Source organism: Ptychodera flava, chromosome 13 (assembly GCF_041260155.1).
Source record: "Ptychodera flava strain L36383 chromosome 13, AS_Pfla_20210202, whole genome shotgun sequence".
Taxonomy (NCBI): domain Eukaryota; kingdom Metazoa; phylum Hemichordata; class Enteropneusta; family Ptychoderidae; genus Ptychodera; species Ptychodera flava.
Window position 1 is genome coordinate 19,388,996 of NC_091940.1, and position 22,455 is coordinate 19,411,450.

Below are 22,455 nucleotides of genomic sequence, written 5' to 3' on the forward strand. Positions count from 1 at the left end.
GTTTTCCGAGTCGTATATGGTTAGTGTACGAGCTGAAATGTAAGAAATTGAGCATGGGAATGGAGCCAGAGACTACAGTTCGCAAGGTCATTTGGAAAGCTTGCCACAATCTTGAAAAACAAGAAAAAACCTGGAACAAGACACTGGAAGGTAGCTCAGAACATGTGGGATCGCTGTGTAACTTGTGCGAGCAGTTACAGTGTTGTCAACGAGTCAACGTAGAGGGCACCCCTCTCAGAAGTTTCACAGACATCAAGGACAGACTCCAATACAAACTGGTTCACTCACTAGAAATTGTAATTGCAAAGCTCAAAGAGTGCTTGTAAGTTTCTTCATGAATTTGAGTGCGTGTGATCTTAGTTTGACTTCATGTTGAGACACTGGTTTTCAGACTGTGAGGATGATGGCGGTGAAAAAAGACCTAAATTGAATCATTCATGGGGCCGCACAAATCTTCCATTTGTATTCTTGTACATTCATGATCTTAGATACCAAGACTATAGCACTTAATCTTATAAACCGTTTTGATCTGTTTTACCCGATTGCAATCATACAAATGTGTAAAAATCTTTGACACACTCCATCTGTCTCATAAAGTGGTACAATTTTGAGTAGACATCAGTCTATGAGCCTTTTGTAAAAAAAAAATTTGGACATAATAAATAAAACATTTTTTCTTTCCAGAGACGTGTTGCAAAATGTGTGGAAAGGAGTCCACAACCAATACAACCGCTGCATAGAAACATACCATAAACATGCTGGTCAGCTTGGTTTAGAGAAGGCACTTGAGAGATCTGCCACAGAGCCCTCAATAGCTGAGATGCTAGAGTGGTTATGTGACATTGACAGGGCATTTACTCAGCAGTATCCTTTATAAGTGATGTGAAAGTTTTGAGTCACTGCTGAGAAAACTGTACTATTGAAAACTTAAAATACTGTGCCCTTTTCCTGCCAGACAGTATCACTTCCCCATCAGCAAAGTATTGAGCCAAAACATGACGTATTTTCACCCACTTGGTTTGGTGCGTTATAGCATCTTTAGTCCAAAAAAATCAAGTTTACAATATTTATGTTTTCAACAGTCTTCAAATGTACAGTATTATGTTAAAATACACCATTATTTTAACCATCTTTAAGCTGGTGGTGAAATATGGACTTGGCAGGAAAAGGGTTAATACTGTGCCCTCCAATATTCACAGGAAAAAAAAGGGACAAAGGAAACAGTAATGAAGCTCTATGGCCCTGATATGGTTTTTGTGGACCGAGATTTTACGGCAGAAAGGCCTGTAACTTATCGTAAATTTCATTACACCGGCAGGGAGATGCTATCATCAGTAAAAAGCTTGATTGAAAGAAATATTGTGCCTTTAATTTTTTTGAGGATTTCATGATGAAATGACCATGCACTTGAAGCTGGGCAACGAATAACGGCTAGGTTTAGCTTACATGTCACATGATCATACTTGATCTAATTTATATTCAGTTCACTTCAAATTTTTCAAAAACACAGATATCATTGATAATGTGCTTAGCTGACATTGGATTTTAGTATGAAACCTTGAGAAATATCACCCAATATCACTAACTTCACTGTCGCCTGTACAATCACAACGGAGGAGACGTTCGAATCTCACGCGGACTTTGTTTACAAAGGGAACGTTTGCTGATAGACACACGCGTAGTAACCAGAATGAAGCTAGTTCTGAAATGCATGGGCTTGCCCGTATTTGGGCAGTGTGCCTGGGTATGATACTGCAAATTACTACACAAATATGGGGGCATCTTTTCCCATTGTGTTCAACAGGAATGTACCTCGAGGATATGACTTTTCCATCATTTTTTGCTCACGTGTGAACACGTGAGCATATGTCGCAGCGATGTCTGTCTGTCTGTGTGTCTGTCTGTCTGTCTGTTGGTCCATTTTCTCAAAAACGGCTGAACGTATTTCAGTCAAATTTGGTAGACATCTTCAGAATTCAAATGGCTAGAACTGAAAAGGTTTTGGTGGGCGTGGCTTGGATATTAATGAAGTTATGAAAGTTTTAATTTTTCTGTTACGCCGCGTATGACAAGTGAAAACAATCGACTGTTTGAGGGCGCTGTGAAATGTGCTTGTCCAGGTTGGCTACAGCTGGATAGCCCTGCGTACGATGCTGTGTGTTCCGCTACAGCTAATAGCCCCGCTCACCACAGCCCTGCAAAGACCCGTACGTAGAGTTGGTGACTTCAAATCCATTTTTGGACTTGACGTAAAAAGCCAAATTACTGCCGAAATTCAGCGTTCTTGGGCCCAAGTTGTATCCCTGCCTACCTCAGCTACTCGATCGCTTCCAAAAATGCCAGTCTTTTATTCTTTTTTCGTAAATAACCGTCGATGTCGGCAACTCTCTCGCTAGCCCTGCGTACGTACGCACTGTACGCTGTGCATTTCCTGTGTGCGTTCCTAACACACAGCGTACACTGCGTACGTACGCAGGGCTAGCGAGAGAGTTGCCGACATCGACGGTTATTTACGAAAAAAGAATAAAAGACTGGCATTTTTGGAAGCGATCGAGTAGCTGAGGTAGGCAGGGATACGACTTGGGCCCAAGAACGCTGAATTTCGGCAGTAATTTGGCTTTTTACGTCAAGTCCAAAAATGGATTTGAAGTCACCAACTCTACGTACGGGTCTTTGCAGGGCTGTGGTGAGCGGGGCTATTAGCTGTAGCGGAACACACAGCATCGTACGCAGGGCTAACAGCTGGATAGCTCTGGTTTCAACCACGGTCCCTCCGTGTTTCAACCTCGTATTGAACATTAAAAATATGATATTTTATTACTCATTCAACTCACTATTCAAGATAAAATATCGTTTAGCAAATTAGCTTTATCCTTGGTAATTGATTGTTTCCCTCGCTGCTCGATCGCCAGAAATGAGTACATACGTTCTCTACCTTGCCTCATGGCATGGAAGTGCTGATGAATAATAACTTTGGGTCAAAGGTATTGAAGTGTCCAATCAGGTTCGTGCACAGAGTCCAAGGTCATGACCTACTTCATGTACTTCTGCACTGTTTTGATTTTGCTTCGCCAAGAAACGTGTTCGTCATTGTCCATAGAAGTATGTTTGCTCTCCTTTGAGGTTGTTTGTGAAACAAATTCCGGGATAGGCCTTGGAATGCATACGATCGGCATCGCGGCAGTGCATGTAGCTAGCCCTACGAGTATGACGAGAGTGTCCGGCTTTGGCTACGCCGCCTCCCACCTCCGGTAGGCGGCGTAGCCAAAGCCGGACACTGTCGCCATACTCGTAGGGCTATGCATGTAGCGTACCATGCTTGTGTAACTGCCGAGCTCAACGTGCATTCACGGTTGATACTCGTGTACAATCATGATGTGTTCAATTCTGATGAAGATTCATAAGTCTTACTTTGGCAGTCTTTTTTCCGTACGATAATCCCGACAATACGTGTTACTGTTAGACGAGGTGGCCATTTTATGATAAGTTTCAATACTGCACAGCTACATAGCGTCACTATCGTGTGATCGAGGTACAGCGTTGTTGAACGGGATACAGAAACTCTGCAGAGGGAGAAACGATCGTTGACATGAACAGTCAATGTACTTCAGCACGTAGTCTGCAGATAGCGGATCGAGAAAATAAACGTGTCCCAGTAAATAACGGAATATTTATGTACATTAACTCGATATTAATCAAATTTCCAGCTCATCGCAAAAAAAATGTATTGCAAAGATTAATTTGTCACTGACAAATACTGCACTGTATGGAAACAGTCTGTAGAATTGTTCAACTTCAAGTGGTATTACCCGAGACAAACACTTGTGTTGTCAATTTTGATTTCATTTCATAAACTTCATACTTCATCGAGTATCGTGTATTTCAGCCTTTGTGAAGCCATTTTATTGATATTTTCAATTTTTGTCTTGGCTTTGTTGTGGAACATGTTGAATCGTCTCCGTGGACATGTAGGCAAAAGTGTGACGGGGTCGAAGTGACTTGGGTACCTGGGGCCGACCAAAACCAGTGTGAATTACTGGGGTCAAAGCGGACAGCGGCCGGGATGACGTGTTCCCCAAGCGAGCTACCTTCAGAAGTCTGTTTCATCGCAAAAAACGTCAACTTTTAAAACCCGTCATTTATTTACTGATGTTATTCTCAGCATCACAAACATATACGCCTCTGCTATGTATCACAGCAAATAGTTATATTTGAGCGCCCCGTAAATGGGATCCTCGTTTTTTTGCGAACCCGGAAGTGTGTCTTGCTCAATGCATTTCCTACCCATAGCGAGGGAAACTGCCCGCGTTCCCATGCTCCCATGCACCCTTTTTCAATGCCAGTGCAACGCCATCTGTGCAAAATTTGTGGTGGTATGCTCCCGTGTGATGGAAAACCTCTCTTATTCTAACAATGACGTAGTTGACTTTGGACTTCGATTTCGTAAATGTGATGTCCATGCAGTGAGTTTGGGTTGGCGCGCTTATAATGCAATCTTCGCCCGCCTGCGGTCCGATATCCCGCATTTATTAGCGATATTTATCTGTTTTGACTTGACCAAAGTTGGCAAAACTTGCTATGTACATTAAAGATACTATGATACAAGATTATTGAAAGTCATTTGACATTTTTTTCAGCCAATTCCCAATATGCATATTTAATGAACCTTCCAAATTAGGGATATATACTGGCATTTACTTGATAAAATTTGGCGAAACATGCTGTGTACATTGATCATTATACCAGGTTATAACAGTATTGAAAGTCATTTTGCATTTTCATGTCAGCTAATTCATAATTTGCATAAATAGCTAACAAGCTTTCACGGTTTGGCATATAGAGCTTGAAGGACTTGACCAAAGGTAATTACACATGCTATATTGTGATACAATGACAGTACTCAAAGAAATTAATTATTTTTATTTCAGCTAATTACATATTTGAATACTTAATGACCTTTAGAATTGATCTGTGGTGAAATTCATTGTGTTGATCATAACACTTTAAATGTAGCAAAGCATGTAGCAAAGGTTCAAACTTGCACATAAATGCAATATATAATGAAACACGTGAGCATTTTCAGTTCATATCTGGTTATTCTGCAGTTGCTAGGTCTTCTGTGAAAGCGTAGACTGTTGCAGCATATTAAGATAGCATGTGTGTGTAACTTACTTTGTTGTTGATAGTTGAATTAATTGTCATTATATGTCTGCATTTCAAGCCAAATACAGGGCATTTCAACATGCTTTTCAGAGTAGACCAACAATCAGCATGGTTGAAAACAAAAAATTTCTGAAAGTCTTAAGAAAGTTAGAGTCACTGGCCTTGAGAGAATTTTCTCTGAACCCTACGCCGATGTGATGAAATAATAAAAACACATTTTGCTTTCATAAAGGGTAATAGTTTGAACCAGTGGCAGGTCGTTCATGTGTAAAGAGCATACTTATAGTTTAAGGTAAAATGCGCATGAGCAAGATATTCAGACTCTAAAATGTTTCTGATACTTTTCTGGTACCATTTACTGGGTTTATTTTTGAGCTAGTCTTAAATCTTTGAAAATCAGCAATGTAATTTTTCCCCATAGCTTAATAGGCAGGAGGCCATTTTGAATTTCAAATATCAGTAAATGTTAGGTAATTTGTTTCTCTAGTACCAAAATTTGCACAGTGACCTCTGATCATTCTTGATTTGGTAAGAGAATGATAGACAGTTTCCTAATGGATTTGAGCAAAAGTTTCATTTCAGTTTCGAGGCACATATGATCTTTGATCAATCCATTGAGTTTATTGTTCATAGGATGCTATTAGATTTGAGAAGTGAGGTAAATATTTATGTCATCAAACAGAAATTCATGATCTTCAGGTCCAAGGTGTTCCTTAACTTGCTATGGCAGATACACAAAACGAAAACTTTTACTGGACCTAGTGCAATATGACAATCAGGAGTATATGGAGAACCTATCAAAGCAGTGGATGGACTCTGGTAACCTGAATGACCTTATTGGCAGTATGTATACTTATTGTTATAGCCAATACCTATCTAAATGCCACGCCTTTGGTGCATTGCTATTGTTTAGACTGGGGTGTTGATATGGGGGGATTGTTTTTTTTTTTGAAGGAAAACCCTGGCTTTGTATGATAGTACCTCCACTATCTGTAATGCATTTTTGAGCTGATGACGTCTTCAATCTATGAATAAAACAGTTGACAAAAAAATTACGTCGTGAACTGTCATTTAGACTCTGATTTCAAGTGCCAATGCATTCATAAAATAGAAATATCTAAAGCCTGATGAAGCAGTGTGCAATGCATTTATTGTTATTTTATTTTAACTACCATTGTGTACATGTATATCCAACAATAGTTTCTTTCGATTTTGATTATTTAATTAGCCTTTAAAAAAATACGGTTTCGGCATTTTACGCTGCATTGTTTAACAATTGATGAACTCGGGTAAACACTAGTGGCTGAAGGTTTTACATCATAAAGTCCTCTGTCTTAAATATCATTGAAAATCTAAAACAATCTTCTTTGCTATTCTCCTTCCAGATGCCTTGGCCCATGTAAGTTTCTTCATGGCAGATGCGGATTACACAAGCTGATATCTACAATTTGACAATTGCCATGTAATTTTATTATATATTTTTAATAAAAAAATAATTCACACCCAAACAAAAGGTTGTTATGATTTAAGAAGTTCATTCCTTTGTACACATGCAAATGTGATAAATTGTGTCAAATTCAAGTGCTACCAGCAGCTGTCTGGCAATGTTATCTGTGATTATTCCATTTCTTTATGTTGCATTCTCAGACCAATCAATGAATTGTTTACAAGGCGCATAAAGCCCACAAACATATGATATGACATAATCTGATAGGTCACAGGCCATCACCATGCTAACAGCTGGTCGTCATTAAAGTCTTCACACATTTCACTCCAGTCGTGCTTTCTTGGCAGCAATTTCTCTTTCCTACAAGGACAAAAATTGACAAGAAAATGCAGCATGAGAGACGAGATGGCTATATGAAGACGACGCACATCATGTTACACTCAAAGCAGTACATATACAATGAACATTGACATATGCATGACACCTGTCAGATGATATCAGTAAATTTATGTTGTATCAGTACTGTCCATAACAATCCAACAAAAAATGTGTTCTTTATCAAATGCATCTTAACATGGTGTGCCTAACTTCAGGTAGCAACTAAATGCTTCTAGTTCTACCCAATTCAGATGAGCTTTTGTAAAACTTTTACTTTATGAAAATTCAAGGACTTGTCGGATATTCTATCTAATCACAATACTCTACCAGGTTATGCATCATGAATTATATGATGAAGTTCTATCATTCTGAAAAAATCCACAGTTATTCCATATGCAACTTGTGTCCATATACTACTGAAGCTGATGAACCACAGCACATGCTATCTTGTCTGTCTTGTTTTCCCCATATTAAACTGATTTGTACTTACCGTACCATACTGGTAGTAATGCGGTGCCAATTCATACAGCCATGACGCCTCTATCACTGTCACATCTCTCATGTAATCTTTGTTGGTCTGAAGAACTTCATTAAAGACAACCCTGAAAGGTATGGATACACAGAGATCAAAACTAAATGTCCAATCTAGAAGTGACTCTGGCATAAGTACCACAGATGTGGTGTTCAGAGAAGGCAGAATAAATTAATTACAGTCTCGTGTTACTTTCCAAAAGGGCAAATTATATCAAACACTGACTGAACACATTCCTCACGAGTCTTTTCATTCACCAGGTGAACTATTTTTCAACTTTTATTTCATGAAATTTTTTCCAACAATATTGATAGACTGTCCCACAAAGGTGATGCTGCTTATGTGACAGAATTCAAGTTAATAATGTTATGACCAATTTTTTGAGACAAAGACATGTCTGTATAATTGTATAAACTCTTAAAGGACTACTTCATAAAACAAAAAGCAAAGCGGAAAAGAAAATCCTGTAATGACTTCACAACTACCAAGAGTTGATTTCATGAAAAACTGCAAGTAATATATTCAGACTGTCCCACAAAGTATAATTGGACCTGCTCAGCTTTCAGATTTGTTGATGTTTCCACTCACCACTTTGGTGGTTTTTCAGGATAAAGTACAGATGTAGGATGAATGTGAAGTGTAAAGTCATCTCTGACTGTCCTGTAGGACCCACTTGGATGCAGCCTGGCTGCATTTGCAAAGAACCCTGCTACAATGCAGCGACATATTACATCAACATCGCCCTCGCTGGACTCCATCTTGAGTTTGAATTTCTTGGCAATTTTCTTCAGCTGCTCTCGTATTGACACCGCCCTACTGAGACCTGAAAGACCAAAACGTTGTCCTTGTGACCCTTGACCTCTAGCACCCAACGAAACACTGTATCAGCTGTATCTTGCTCTACAGTTTGTGTATAACCAAGTATAGTTTATAATTTGACCTTTTACAGCACTTTGACTTGCCCTTTGGAAGTGGTTCTTTTCATACAATGCACACCTGAGCAAAAACAGATTCACTTCTGATCGCAATTATGAATAAAAGCCATACTGTAATTATCTTTCACTTTGAACTATGGAGATCACTGTATAACAACTTTTCTTCATAAAGGCTTTACAAGTTTTTCGTATCCATTTCTTACCTCTATAATTCAAGTAATTTTCATGGCACCACCTTGAACTTTTGTCATGCTAGAAAAAAATTACAGTACAGTAGTAAAAATCACACAGACCATGAAAACAACATCCATGGTGTAAATGATTATGTCTGATCAATCTGTGGCGGCATATTATTTAACCGCTATCACGAAATTCATCAATATACCGCTGGCAATAGATGAAAACATATATCAAACACCAAAAATACAGAAATAGTTCTTTAAGGCATGCACACCATAGTCATAAATCATGTTGTTCAGAAGTGAAATTAATTTATTCTCAATTACTGCACTAGATTTATTTCCCCAAATTATACACATGCTTTACATGAAAGATTACCAAGGTAACATGATGTGAACTGTTTTGAATGTCCAGGTGAACCTTCAGTATCACTGAATAAGTAAATAATATGCTTAACTAGGGTAGTAATAGTTATGATCACGTTTGAAAAGACTTGTCATATCTGTAAGTTAATGTTGCACATCACACACTAGAGCATTGAGTTACTACAGCTCATCTATACTGAAAGAGATATAGTGTTGGATTTAAACAGCACAACTTGAACAAAAAAGCAGAAATCCTGCCACCTCTGAACTGTTAGTGAATTTTTTCCACAAGTATCCATCATTTTCCATGGAAATAAATGCAAATGGAGTCTTGACAACATGAGTAGGAATAAGGATGATTAAAATAAGGTACTTCAAACTTTAAATACATCTTCTCTTCATACCATACCTGTACAAAAGACTCATACACATTCAGCAATGTAATATGGTCACCCTCTTTCACAGAAAACCTCCGCTTGGCTTTCTCCTGAAAAAACATCCAAAAAAGAGAAAGTTTTTATTTTGCATTTGTACAAGTGATGAAGGTTCCAAAATTCATATCAGATTATCTTGACAAGGCAGATAGTCCCTTTAAAGGTAGGGAACTCGATCCCAGGGATCAAGTTTGTTCTAGTCTGTAAGAAGATTGTGGAGGTGTCATAGTCCTTTGTTTTTCATTGAAATTGTAATCTGGTAAGCAAATTTTCTGGCAAGACAATCTGATGCCTGATACAGGCCTTAATCAGACAAAATAATTTCTAAAAACAAAACAGGAGTATTTATATATAATTATACACGTCATCGTTGATGACACAGTCCCCACTTGTTAATGGGTACTTTGATTACAAGTCCTCAGAGAGGATAGAGTCCTCTTCATTAATTAGGTCTGTGATAAAAGTACTTTGATACAGATGGCGCTCAATGGCCAAGAATGAGTTCCATGGTGATGAAAACATAAAACCAATGTAGGCCACCATCCTAAAGGTCATTAAATGAGTCAACTAGGAATTAATCAACAGGATGTTGCAAAACATTTTTGCATCCTATCATAACACTGATAGATTATCACTGGTACCATATTTTATAAAGTTTGATGCAGTACTTCTGGACATTCACCCTAAAAACAAAAGTTCATCATGTAAATGCAAATTGGCAATTAATTTAATTTATTGGATCGTATCACAAAACAAATCGACGTGCATATGTATGACATAGGTCAATGTCCTTGTACCAACTTTGAATAAAATCGGTTGAAACATGTCTGAGTTATGGCTCTGTACATGAAAAAATCGTAATAAAGTGGCCGCCTGGCGGCCATATTGGATCGTATCATAAAACAAATCGAAGTGCATATGTATGACATAGGTCAATGTCCTTGTACCAACTTTAAATAAAATAGGTTGAGATATGCCCGAGTTATGGCTTTGTACATGAAAAAATCGTAACAAAATGGCCGCACGGCAGCCATATTGGATCGTATCACAAAACAAATTGACGTGCATATCTATGACATTGGTCAATGTCCTTGTACCAACTTTGAATAAAATGGGTTGAAACATGTCTGAGTTTAATGGCTCCGTACATGAAAAAATCGTAATAAAATGGCCGCCTGGCGGCCATATTGAATCGTATCACAAAACAAATCGGCGTGCATATGTATGACATAGGTCAATGTCCTTGTACCAACTTTAAATAAAATAGGTTGAGATATGCCCGAGTTATGGCTTTGTACATGAAAAAATTGTAACAAAATGGCCGCAGGGCAGCTATATTGGATCGTATCACAAAACAAATTGACGTGCATATCTATGACATTGGTCAATGTCCTTGTACCAACTTCGAATAAAATCGGTTGAAACATGTTTGAGTTAGGTCTCTGTACATGAAAAAATCGTAATAAAATGGCCGCCTGGTGGCCATATTAGTTCGTATCACAAAACGAATCGCCATGCATATGTATGACATATGAAGTAATCCTTGTACCAAGTTTGAATGAAATCGCTCCAGGCATCTCTGAGATAACTGCGTGAACGGACGCACGCACGCACACACGCACGCATGGACATGACCAAACCTATAAGTCCCCTGGACGGTGTCCGTGGGGACTAATAACACAAAGCAGATTTTAATCTAGAAGTGGGGAAAAGTTTAGTCATATGTTGAGAAAGTTTTGCAGTGAATTTGTGAATATTTTCTCTTGTCATAACTTCTCATAGGAAGTGCATCAGTGTATGTATGCTTGATTTTAATGACACAACCATACATTTCCAAAATTTCACTTTTTGGATCTGCCACTGCAATTTAGATATGCAAAAGCAATTATTGCATCAGTATCACATGTGCAAACAGTAACAGGTTTCTTTCTGAAGCATGGAGGGAAGTCTCAAATTTAATGACTCTTGCTGTCTTGCATTAACCATACTTTGGGCGTACTGCCTGGTTACAGTAAAGGGACAGTAGCTGTAACTTTTGACGATTTTTTAGCATTTTTGTCTTGTATATCAATTTTCAGTTCTTGTCCAAATCCCCTATGCACGATGAAACCTTTACTATTCAGTTTGTCAACACAACATTTATACATGTAAAATGCACTGTGTATTGTTTACATTTGAATTCTAGTCAAGACCAGAATTTACTTGTCAACAATACCGTGGATGGTAACAATGTTCTTTACACATGTACAGGCTGAGTTGACAAGCTGAATACTGTGTATCTCAGCATGCTTTGGGGAGTAGAACAAGAAACTGTAGTTGACATTAAAAACAAAAATAGCAAAAAAATCATCAAAATTTACTGCTACTGTACTGGCCCTTTAAGAATCGCTACTCACCGCTGCAGCTTTCTGTTTTGAAGGTGACAGGAAAATGTTCTGCACTTGCAACATGGCAGTGATGGTGAGAATTTCCTCGGAACAGCCATATTCACCTGGAATGGGAATTTTAAACATTTGAATTCATATTACTGTCGAACTGAGCATTTCCATATCTTCACAGATCAATAATGACAGCAGTTCAATCATTTCACTGTGAAGCAGTCAAAACAAATCAAGGTAATTCAGTGTTGGATGGTTATCCTACACATCTCCTAGGTCAAGCCACAAAATTTTTCTTTGGGAAAATGATGTCATCTGTTTCTTCTGTTGAATACCAGGGCAATGATTTTGTGATTTTCCCAGTAAAATTGCCATACAGTTCATAGCATTGCAACTCATAGGAAACAGAATGGCTTGACCTCAGTTGAACAAACTTTGCAGTCCATTGCTGTGTACAGAGTTCCAACTTTACAACAGAAGGTAACCCCTGGTGAATTTTGGTTGAGATATACTTTCTCAAGCCAAAATCTATCCTTTTCAGTGAATATCCTGTTCTGGTCTCATGCATGATTTTATGAGATGACGAGAAAACTCACCTGAAATGAGGACCATTTTGGCAAACATTGGATCCAGAGGGAACTCAGCCATGCGGACACCCAGTGGTTGTGCCAACTTTGCATTGTCATCTATTGCACCCAATGCGTACAACAATTCCAGGCCACGTATCATGGCATTTGATGAAGGTGCTGACAGGAAATTGAACCTCAGAACATTGTCTATTCCAAGGCATTTAAGCTGCAGTATAACCGTTGATAGATTTGTTCTGAAATTTGTAAAAAGCACATCGTTGAAAACATCATGGAAGGATTCATGGTAGTATGTACCTAAAAACTGAAAGACTTATAAACTTTTGCTCAAGCTTTCTTCAATGAAATCTTCAACCATTCTCTTGCCAAATAACGAACACAAATCAGGGATCATGGTGCAAAGTTTGGTACACAAATTTTGTACCTGTTCATAGTTATCATACTGTATCATCATACACAAATACTCTTGAATGTAGAATTTCAATTTTTCAGATGTTATAGATTTACACATTGTGATAGACTAGAGATCTTATTCTCCAGCTTTGAAGACTTTCACTACTCAAGTTTGTAAACCCAAGATATAGCACATTAACAGAATCCATCACAGTACCTCTGCATTTCTGGTACAGAAGATTTTGGCAGCTTGAGAAAATCATCTTCAGTGAACAGTCTGTATGCTTTTCCAGACCTGACTCTGCCGGCTCTGCCGGATCTCTGCTCTGCTGATGCCTGTGAGACAGGAACTACAACCAGACCCTCTAGCCCTGTCTTGGGATTGTACGCCCTCAGCTTGACAAAGCCACAGTCTATGACTGTTGAAAGACGTTGAAAAATAACGTACATACAGAGCTTGATATCGTACTGGCTTCTGAACATTTCATAAGCTTGCTCAGAGATTGGATTAGCAATGTGAAGAAAAGTAACCATGCTGTATCAAGACGTACACGCTATTGATAAAAGGAAATACAATCCTATTATCAAAGGAAGAATATCTGCTTTACTGCAGCACAATATAGGGAAATGCTATTTCATTTCATTACTTTTCAACATTAATCAATACACTGATCAAATTTTAAGGCAAATTGGTTGAATTGAAATTCCACCTTTGTGTGATGTTTGTTTGATGTACTACTGGAACAGTCACTGAAAACTTTTTAACTTGTTAGAAAACAACAAAAAAATAATTATTATATCAGTATATGAAACTAGCAATGGGCTGTCTCCATTGAACCACAATCCACTCATATTCACGGGTAACATTTCAGACTCATTTCATGACTGAAACATTTTTGTGGGTCACACACTTTAGCCTATTCATTGAATAGACATCTTTCAACTTGCTAGTAAGATGTTTTGAAATATAAACACTTCCCTATTCAAAGCAAAAGGAAAATGTTGGGACAAACTTACCATAAACAATGCCATTGATTGTGATGGAGGCTTCAGCAATATTGGTTGCTATGACAACTTTTCTGGTGTTCTTTCCTGTCCTTTCAAAGACTTTCATTTGTTCTGATGCTGGTAGACCACCATACATTGGCAGAACCCACATCTTCATGTATCTGTCTCCAAGGTGCCTGGCTTGTTCTCTTGAATCACAATGCATTAAATAATGTAATTTTAGACGTTTGTCTTATCTTTTCAAAGAATGCATAAAAATGTCCAAAATGTTGTATTATACCAGCCTGCTGTTGAAATCATATTTGCATCACCATTAGCATCATCTTCAAAATCATCATCATCATCATCATCATCATCATCATCATCTTTATCATCTGAAAATGTTGTATTATACCAGCCTACTGTTGAAATCATCATTGCATCACCATTGGCATCATCTTCAAAATCATCATCATCATCATCATCTTTATCATCATCAAATCCACATCACCATTATCATATATTTTTCATCATCCTTCATCCTGATTGTTGTTATCATGATCATAATCATTATGCTTTTTCACCATCATCATCATCATCATCATCTATATTCTCTACCAACATAATTCAAACCCAAATGAAAGTTGTTACTTGATATTTACTTGACTGAAGACACAACATTTTCAACTTCGTCCTGACCAGTAAGGAAAGCCAGTATATCACCAGCAGGTTCCTCTTTGTGGATTTTGAATATTGTATCCACCATCTCTTTGATGTAATCTGGCACTGGGCTGAGAGGAGAATAAAAACATTATATACAGTTGTACCTTTTCACCTGAGATCTGCAAGTAGGTTTAGAAAAAACACAGAAGATATTGCTTAGAAAACAGTTTTCTGAAGAATGAAAGGACAATTTTATAAAATAAAATTAAAAGCTACCTGATTCATTGCAATGTACTTTTGTTCTGAAGTACTTTTCAAGTACAGCCAATTTTTATGTGACATGGTTCAACTTCCACAAAGACGTGTCATCAAAAGGTAAGGGGGCAGGTTTGTTTATCTGGGCAAATTTACTGATCTTGCACAAATTTCAAAGGAGAACAAAGGACTCAAATCACACAAAAAGTCAATGTAAACAATCATACTAATGCGAGAACCAGGGACTGAAGACTGCCCCTTTAATATCTTGCTCAGGAACAGGTACTGCCCCTTTAATATCTTGCTCAGGAACAGGTCTGGTTTAGGATTACTGAAACAACATTTTAAAATGTTATCGCCACCTTAATTTACACTACCACTTGTTTGTCAATATATTGATAGTGTTGTCTCATAAATTATTTACTGGGTGGTTGTTTTTTCTGAATACATTGATATCAATACGTCACGGCAATAATGCCGAGATTCATACCTGATGGTGTAGAAGACATCCACAGGGAATGTCCGGCCTTCAACTGTTAAAATGCTTGCTGTGTCTTTGCTGTGTGAATGATGCACAGAAAAAAGACAAATGACCTCAAAATCTACCAAACTAACATCAAGTCAAAAAATGCATAAAACAACACCATGGCCTAATACATCTGTTTACTAAATAATCATGTTCAAAGACTGGGAAATTGAAACGTAGTTCTTCATCAATGAGATGAGATATCAAAATATCTGTTATATTCATCATTCCGGCAGTGATTTCAAATTTCTGGACTTATTTGGTATACTTAGATGATGTTAAGAAATATATAGACCTGATGACTAGAATGTATGACATATACAAATTTTAGGTTACAGGAAAGCTAACACTTTGAGAGAACATAATAATTCCTGCATGATAATAATAATATGTGACATCATACTGTAACAAATTGCATTGAATTAAACAAGGCATGCAATTAAATGCAACTGATGACTTGAAAGTGTAAAGACGACAAACATACTTTACATCATCTGTTTCGTTGTTGTTAAAAAAATCTTGGAACATTTCGGCATCCAGAGTAGCTGAGGAGACGATCAGTTTCAAGTCTTTCCTTTTCTTCTGAATCTTCTTCAACAATCCGACAATGATGTCTGTATAGAGGGTTCTCTCATGGGCCTCATCGATCATTATGACACTAAGAGAAGGACAAGAATTAATTAGTCTAGGACCTCTCTTCAGCTTCTGTGTTCACTACACTCTTCCTGAAACCTCAGCTTGCAAACACTGAAGATGACAAGAGGTTCTACACTAATCATTAGCTTGCACAATGCATTACAACACCACTCAAAATACAAACAGAAAAGATGGAAGAAGAAGTGCTTATGGATATTTTATATATGCAAACATATGCCCGTCAACTCTTAAATATAGTTTCCAGTGTAAAGATCTTATCTAGTCATTGAAGTTAAAGGAATACAATCTATGAGCGTTTGCTAGGGAAAAGGTCTATGTTTTCATTTGTATGGTTTCATTGAACTTTCTTGTTCCCATCTGAGGAGAGTCGATATGTGCACAGGGAAATGGGTTAACCTGTTCACCCCTATTCCAAGTGAACAGGTCCATATTCCCCATTGATAAGCATGGTTTGGGTCAAACCATGCTGGTGAAAAGGGTTAAATTAAATGCCAAAATCACTTCAGTGTTACCTGTACTTCTTCAGCAAAGGGTCGCTCATCATCTCTCTGACCAACACTCCATCTGTCAGAAATTTGATCTTGGTGCTTGTTGGGTCTGTACAATCATCAAATCTGATGGCATAGCCTACTTCATGGCCAAGGACAGCACCCATCTCTTCTGCTATGCGGTTTGCCACCTGACAAAGCAAGACAGATTACCATGCTCTGGTGATATTGTTCACACAGAAATATAATATTATTTTGCCATTTACTTTTTCTAGGATACAAAAGATACACAGCTAGTGAATCAAACAAACAAAAATTAAATATTGTGTTAGATGGTACATGTTAAGGATTTAACCTCTTCACCCCCTAATTCCCTACGAACAGGTCTTAACTCAGCATTGATATCAATGGCTTTGGGCTAAACCACGGTGGGAAAAGGGTTTAAAACTCTACAAGTCAGAGGTATCACTACATGGTGATTTTTAAAAATCACAAAATATCACTACGCCAAGGAAATGGCATGTCATGGCTGATTAATATTCAAACGATTTCCTGCGGCTGACAGTTGTCAATGATATTGGAAATAAATCCAACTTGTGTCCTGATACAAATAAACATCCACTCATGCAGTTACTGCTTCAGTTGTTTTTGTCAAGGGTCTATGATAATACACACAGTGACAGCGGCAACTCTTCTGGGCTGTGTGACTGCAACCACGTGTCCCTGGGCAGTCCATCCAGCCTCCGATAAATACTGTGGAATCTGTGTACTCTTGCCACAACCAGTCTCTCCGACAATCACCACCGTCTGGTACTTCCCTACAAGGTACAGAATGTGATTCCTATGCTGGAAGTCGAAGAAACAATAAAAAATATCCATATCAGGAGAAGCAAATAGCATGAGTATTTCTATTGCGCAGGAGCAGAACAAAAGCTTTAATTAAATTTAAAAGGAATACATGCTTTTGATCAAATGATTTCAGTATAGAACGAATGATCCTGAGTCAGCGTATCATACTGTATCATACTAAATCACATCTATGATCTAATGATACATCACACCACATCACATTACATCATATCAGCCATAAACAGACCATAACATAACCATAATCCCAGTGTATGAAATTCATGCGAGATGATGACCTGCAATGTAGGCACACAGTCTCTCCACTCATGTAGAGGGACTGTGGTAGACATGGACTTGCCTGTCCCAGCGAAACAGTACCTGCCCTGATATAGTTCTGTTTACTCATTATACCTTTCATCTGATCTCAGCAAACCAAAAATCAGTAATTATTTCTTTCAGGAAGGTAAGGTAAGGTACTCTACAATTTGACAAAAATTTCACAAAAAGGTACCGACAGGATATTTCTGTCTGCATATTATAGTGAGGGCAAATTACATAGAATAACATACTTTAAAGATGGGCAATCTCTGTCTTTGCTGTTCGATAGACAGTGATATGTGTGGGTTATGTATGACAGATTCACCACTACCCTCACTTATCTTCTCCCTTTCTTCCTTCAGACCAGATCCAGGTGCATCAGTGCCTGGAGATTGGGATGAAACAGACAATGAATTGTGTGAACTCCACGATAGATGAGTGCCAGTCATATAAAGTGAAAGTGTCGCTGGCAAATTGGACTCTTTGTGCTTCCATGAGTTTTCCTCATACGTAAGGTAACGTTGGGAATTAGAAATTGCAACAGATGGCGTCCCGTTGGCATGGTAACAACATCATGAAGACATGCATGTATGAGTAATAAAATGATGGTTACCTGGTTTCCAAAATTTCGGGGTGAAACTTGAAGACATGTTCAGAAGAGTACAATTTAAGGTCGGTCAAGGGAAACGTCGTTCACTGAGAAACATTTGAGACTTGGAGGTCATCGATGATTCAAAAGATAAGATGGTGAAACAACTTGAAAGTGATGCAGGTCTGACCTCCCGTGCCGTGGCTCTGGTCAGACGAGCATGACTAGCGGACCGAGCACGCAGTGACCGCGTATTTTATAATATAGGTGAATTCAGGTCCCTTTCAACAAAGATTTTGTAAGCCTCACAAACACAGCAGAATCATCATGTGGATAAAAGAAAGACAAATTTCTGTCGGTCTCTTCGCCTTTTCCTGAAATACTAAGATCTTGCGATGGACGTCAGTGCATTCGAAGTTGCCGCTGTGGCTTCCTGTTTCGTAGAGGATTGTGGGAGGTGACGTTAACAAGATGGCGGTGTAGTAGGAAACGTGAATGACAGTCGACACCCTGGGAAATATCCAATAACGGACTGTTTCCGAAATATTAAGGCACTGTTGATACAGAAAGGCAAAGAAAAATGGCTACCAGAAGTCTGACTGAAGTTTTTATTCTTATGAGGAACAATGCGATGCAAAATCGCCATATATTTTCAGAGCAAGTGAGTACAGCCTTTCGGCCCACTACCGCTGCTAGCGCTGCTGCGGTGAGTACACCGGTTCTGAAATTCGTTCGGTTACTCGAAGTCTGTAAACTTTACGGACGAGTATAGGCAACATTAACGGAGCACAGTTAATACTCTTCTTTCTTATCGCCACGGGGTTTAAAGTATCTATCATCGTACCTTATCTCCCCGACAATAAAATGTCAAAAATATCTGAGACCACTTTAATCGTCTGCATTGTACACGCTACGCCCTCTATCAACGATTCATGGCACTACCTTTAAATACTGGGTCCTCTGAAGTCCAAGGAGCCAGTTTTATCTTATGCACTCATTTGTGAAGGTACTATGTATGCATCAGGTTAAAAGAAAACTCTCTATTATCCTATCCCATTAACATAAAGGCAAACCCCCGTGTTTTAACTTATTTAGATCCAAATGATTGTATTGCCGCACATAAAACTACTCACTGAACCAGTACATATCATAACAGAACCTTAGGAATGATTTTGCCCATTCCCCATTTTTGTTCAGAAGTGTTGAGACCCAGCGGCAATGTTTGGACAAAATATGACATTTCATAAGTAGAAAAAGGCCCCAGTAAGGATGGTATTCTCAATGATGTCAGTATATATGGGTGGTATTTTTTAGATAAGTAAATGCAAAATGATACAGCTACTGCAGTTTCAAGCAGCCTGTCTGATAATCTGGTTGTACTTGTAGTGGAGGATCTCTCTGGCTTTTTTGAAATTTTTGGGTACTCAACTGAAGAATTACGAGACTGATAATGTTGTGGATATGACTGGAAAAAATGAGTGCCATGCAATTGACTGCTGTGCACATGAAAAGAAGGCAAAATATATGATAAATCTAGTGTTTTTGCTAAGGGCGGTAAGCAAGTAAATGTTACCGTGGTTCCCCAGTCATTTTACCAGGGTTCCCCTTGGTATATCAATGCAATCAGATTTAGGGACAGTAGAAATGGTACCGGGGTTCCCAAATTATTTACCAATATTCCCCAATCTTAGCAAAAACACTGAAATCTGTCTGTCACGGGCTATAGTTTGAATTCTTTCCACTGCAAACTTGCAGTTTCAAACTATCAAACAGTTAGCATCATGAGTCTACATGTAGGACCATCATAAGACTGATTCTTGCTTCTGATATGAATTTGAATTATTTTGAATTTTTACTGTATACCCAAGGTTATTTTTCTTTGTGTTATCAGAGTGTCATAGAACTCAACAGAGTGCCTGCAAATGATTCAGTTAGAAAATATAACATCCAACAATACGGGAACAATATTGACTGTAGCTAACATACTGAAGCCATGTAGAATCAGTCTATAATCTGTGTTATATTTCCCATAAGACGACTTTATTTTAGCAGTCCAAATACCAAGTTTCTCGTTCCTCAATTACTGTTCAAAGGGTGAAAGGTTTTATACCAAGTAAGTGCCTGCACCCCCCATCACAAAGTAGTTAGGAGTCCAATCAAAATTTTCAGAATGACTTATTACCATCCCATGTGTATTTTATCAAGAATATACACGGTCACCCATCACATGGAAAAGATACGGTGTTGTGTAGTGAAGCCTAGGACAATCACATATTCAGATTAAAAGTTTTAGTGACTTGTATTGGATAATTGTATCATTAAGCAGAACTGTTACTTAATTTCAAGCAATTAGGCAAGTTTTAACATTTCCCTTGCCCTAACGTGTAACCTCGCATGTTTTTTTTTCACTTACATTTTCACCCATTTACTATATCACTTTTCTCTTTCCTCCCCATACTACTTACTCTACTGAATGCCTGCCTCTGATGCTGGTGTCAATAAGGTATGAACATGCAGTGGGTTTGGTTTTACTTTTCGTTTCAAAGACTGTACAGGAACTTTTCTGTTCTTTCTACATGTGGTAGCCTTTCATATCTTTCACCAGTTCATCGTAACAAAACACACCTAAAACATTCCACTTTCCTCACAGTAATCCTAACTTCTTCATAGTAATTTACAACATTAACCCTTTTCCTGCCAGACAGTAATAACTGTATCACTTCCCCATCAGCCAAGTCAGTAAAAAGCGGTATTGAGCCAAAACATGACGTATTTTCACCCACTTGGCTTGGTATGTTATAGCATCTTTTGTCAAAAAAAATCAACTTTACAGTATTATGTTTTCAACAGCCTTCAAATGTACAGTATTATGTTAAATACATCATATGGAATACGTTGTTTCATTAATTTTAACAATCTTGACCTGGTGGTGAAATATGGACTTGGCAGGAAAAGGGTTAACTTGTGTGTATATGCATTCATGTACAGATGGTACCAAAATCAGAAGACTGAAGATTAATGGATACACGTTTGTTTGCAAACTAAAAGGGATTTTCTTAGGGGCTCTAAATGCCTAGGTTACTAACAATTCAAAGAAAATTTCCTTGTGTCCACTAATCTTGGGTTGTGAAATCGATAGAAATGAAACTCTGCATTTAATTGGGTCTCAACCTCTAACGTTATACTATATCATAATATTGGGAACCCTAGATTAATAGAACACACACATTGCAACAAAACTTTATTGTTTTTGACATCTAACCCCTCCAGTAAATGAAAGTTTAGAAGTGAGTGCAAAAATCCAAAGTGTCATGTGGTGTGAATTTGCACAAAAATTAAGCAATCAATACCGAGCCACCCCCTGCCACTCAATGTGATATGTTTGAAATTTCATTTGTCGTGTACACGTTTTAATTGTCCACGTCCCCCCCTAAACAATGGAATATGCACATATACACACTGCCGTGTCATCCATAAGTGATTAAAGGCAAAAAACGCCAATGTTACATGTAATCTTGCTTCTTTCAGGATTAATCAATCAGTATTAATTCCATGGGCAAGACAACCTTCATTTTTATCCCAATATTAATAAAAAAATATTTCAAGCTCCATTAACAGTAACATTTCATTATTTTCCAGTATTTTTGTTCATTCTGTTTGTAAAATATTTTTATTGACAAAATTTGAACCAATGGGTAGTAGCTCTGCGTACGTCATCATTTCCTAGATCAAAGATATCTTGGCATCTCTTTTTATCCTGTCTGTATGTACTACAAGTCTTTTTACTCAGAATTACGTTAACACCTTACATGAATCATGGTCTTTCTTCAGTGGGTACACCTCCGGCAGTGCTTGTCATAATCAAATGAACATACCCAGAACTTGATAGTATTATTGGACGTTGCGCTTCCTAAGTAGTTAGTCTAACAGCATTGGCAGAAATGAAACAAAGCAATTATTTGTAAATTGAGCTGTGAATTCATCTCAAACCTGCAAACAATAACCCATACAATATAATATACTGTACACCAGTGCTTAGATATATTCATAATTCATATAATGTGGAGTAGAGGCCTTTATTTCAGTTGGATTAAGAAACAACTATAAAACAAGAAATATGACTTTGACGTTGTAATTGAAAACAGGAGCTTAGAAATCACTGATTTCAACGTGTGTGTGATTGCAATATTGATTTTCATGTATTTCTCATGTACTGATGATTTGGTTGTAGGGTTTTACAATGTAGTAGGTTAGTGTAATGTACTAAATTCTGCTGTAAAATCAAAAAGTAATATCAAGTTAACTGCCAAATTATTCGCATTTCATATTGA

The 22,455-nt window shown here is 37.8% G+C and overlaps 3 protein-coding genes across 5 annotated transcripts in view; 2 read left to right on the plus strand and 1 right to left on the minus strand.

The window, feature by feature from the left end:
* Window positions 1-6,675, plus strand: LOC139147728 (AFG2-interacting ribosome maturation factor-like). Its single transcript, XM_070718897.1, has 4 exons — window positions 1-322; window positions 685-864; window positions 5,894-6,006; window positions 6,549-6,675. The coding sequence occupies exons 1-4, from the start codon at window positions 54-56 to the stop codon at window positions 6,599-6,601; spliced, it is 615 nt and encodes a 204-aa protein (XP_070574998.1). The 5' UTR covers window positions 1-53; the 3' UTR covers window positions 6,602-6,675.
* On the minus strand, window positions 4,892-18,570 carry LOC139147724 (probable ATP-dependent RNA helicase DHX35). The gene is made up of 16 exons (XM_070718892.1): window positions 18,149-18,570; window positions 17,787-17,920; window positions 17,044-17,214; window positions 16,393-16,559; window positions 15,708-15,881; window positions 15,188-15,256; window positions 14,442-14,570; window positions 13,810-13,988; window positions 13,010-13,211; window positions 12,409-12,635; window positions 11,831-11,925; window positions 9,410-9,487; window positions 8,659-8,707; window positions 8,109-8,343; window positions 7,479-7,590; window positions 4,892-6,970 (listed from the first exon to the last, which is right to left on the minus strand). Exons 1-16 carry the CDS (start codon window positions 18,183-18,185, stop codon window positions 6,932-6,934), a joined length of 2,097 nt encoding a protein of 698 aa, XP_070574993.1. The 5' UTR covers window positions 18,186-18,570; the 3' UTR covers window positions 4,892-6,931.
* The window catches only part of LOC139147727 (syntaxin-16-like), an 18,608-nt gene continuing 14,722 nt past the window's right edge, over window positions 18,570-22,455 (plus strand). Inside the window, exon 1 of one of the 3 annotated variants that reach the window (XM_070718894.1) lies at window positions 18,570-18,830. In XM_070718894.1, coding sequence (XP_070574995.1) covers window positions 18,705-18,830 — 126 coding nt within the window. In that variant the 5' untranslated portion in view covers window positions 18,570-18,704. Of the gene's footprint in view, window positions 18,831-20,511; window positions 20,628-22,455 lie in introns of those variants that run through there. The other 2 variants (XM_070718895.1, XM_070718896.1) reach the window with 2 other exon arrangements.

Excerpts from the sequence above, each read along its gene's own strand:
- LOC139147728 (XM_070718897.1), top strand. The coding sequence starts at position 54 with ATGGGAATGGAGCCAGAGACTACAGTTCGCAAGGTCATTTGGAAAGCT. Across the intron at positions 323-684 it reads GCAAAGCTCAAAGAGTGCTT|AGACGTGTTGCAAAATGTGT; the intron begins GTAAGTTTCTTC and ends TTTTCTTTCCAG. Across the intron at positions 6,007-6,548 it reads CCTGAATGACCTTATTGGCA|ATGCCTTGGCCCATGTAAGT; the intron begins GTATGTATACTT and ends TTCTCCTTCCAG.
- LOC139147724 (XM_070718892.1), bottom strand. The coding sequence starts at position 18,185 with ATGTCTTCAAGTTTCACCCCGAAATTTTGGAAACCAG. Across the intron at positions 17,215-17,786 it reads AGAGATTGCCCATCTTTAAA|CATAGGAATCACATTCTGTA; the intron begins GTATGTTATTCT and ends TTCGACTTCCAG. Across the intron at positions 9,488-11,830 it reads CAAAACAGAAAGCTGCAGCG|GAGAAAGCCAAGCGGAGGTT; the intron begins GTGAGTAGCGAT and ends ATGTTTTTTCAG.